Raw genomic sequence first — 1,042 nt, 5'->3', positions numbered from 1 at the left:
GGGCGATATCGGCATATTTCCATATCAGCTACAGAAGACCAAACTCCATCACTCGGTCTATAAACCTCAACACTTTTAAGATATTTTCCATTATAGCCACCAATAGCATACATAAGACCGTCCAAGACTCCTACACCAACACCATGACGGCGTACAGACATTTCTGCAACTGGGGTCCATGTGTCGAGTGTGGGATCATAATATTCAACAGATTTCAATGTTTCAACATTGCCAGCACCCCCAACCTATACAATTAAATAAAATAAAACGTATTTTAAACAGGGCTTAAAACCGTTATCAATAAAGTTGGTAATCGGCTCCGGCAGGAGCCGAAAACTTTTGAAAACCGGTAACCGGTTATCGTTTAATTTTTATATTTGATAACCGATTACCGTATTTTATATTTCAAACACTATGATAACCGTTAAGGCGGGTTTCCACTATACACGTTTGCCGTGTACACGAAAAATGTTCAGCTATGTCCAATAACACGGCATCGTGGTTAATCGTGTGGTAACTTAATTAGATATGAGTTCGGTAAATTTACTCTGTAAAATTAACGGGTAAAAGTAAATTTACGTACATTTTACCGAGTTTTTTTACCATTGGAAAAAATTGAGTGACCCCTTATTTTAAATGTTTTTAGAAGCGGAATAAGTTTTATTTATGTAGCCAGAGTAGCTAATACGACTATAAAATGCAGATACCGTATTTTAGTTTAGGTATAATCTTCATACATTAATTTAATAGTAAACACTGAGTGTTCTGTGTTCTGTCGTTACTCGTTCTGAGTGACTGTGCAGGTAGAGACTTAGGTACTTACGTTAATACTTACTGCCTAGTAGTACTCTTACACTGAATTAAGCATGCACAAATAATCGTGTTCAATACTATAATGGTTGTATATTTCCACGTTTTATTGTTTTATATTTTTAATTCAATTCAACATACACTCGCCTAGTTAAATTGATATGTTCCGAATTTTAATTACATTTCAATATTATTATTATGTACCTATTGGCGTATTGCTGTGTTATTCAGT

At 34.7% G+C, this 1,042-nt stretch overlaps 1 protein-coding gene across 1 annotated transcript in view; it reads right to left on the bottom strand.

Moving 5' to 3' along the window:
- Positions 1-1,042, bottom strand: part of LOC100570105 (kelch-like protein 3) — an 8,019-nt gene that overhangs the window by 2,620 nt on the left and 4,357 nt on the right. Inside the window, exon 2 of the mRNA XM_029492728.1 lies at positions 5-245. Coding sequence (XP_029348588.1) covers positions 5-245 — 241 coding nt within the window. The remainder of the gene's footprint in view (positions 1-4; positions 246-1,042) is intronic.

This window comes from Acyrthosiphon pisum, unplaced genomic scaffold, assembly GCF_005508785.2.
Source record: "Acyrthosiphon pisum isolate AL4f unplaced genomic scaffold, pea_aphid_22Mar2018_4r6ur Scaffold_72;HRSCAF=421, whole genome shotgun sequence".
NCBI classification, from domain to species: domain Eukaryota; kingdom Metazoa; phylum Arthropoda; class Insecta; order Hemiptera; family Aphididae; genus Acyrthosiphon; species Acyrthosiphon pisum.
The sequence above is the reverse complement of the archived record's forward strand: the minus strand, read 5'-3'. Positions and strand labels throughout refer to the sequence as shown.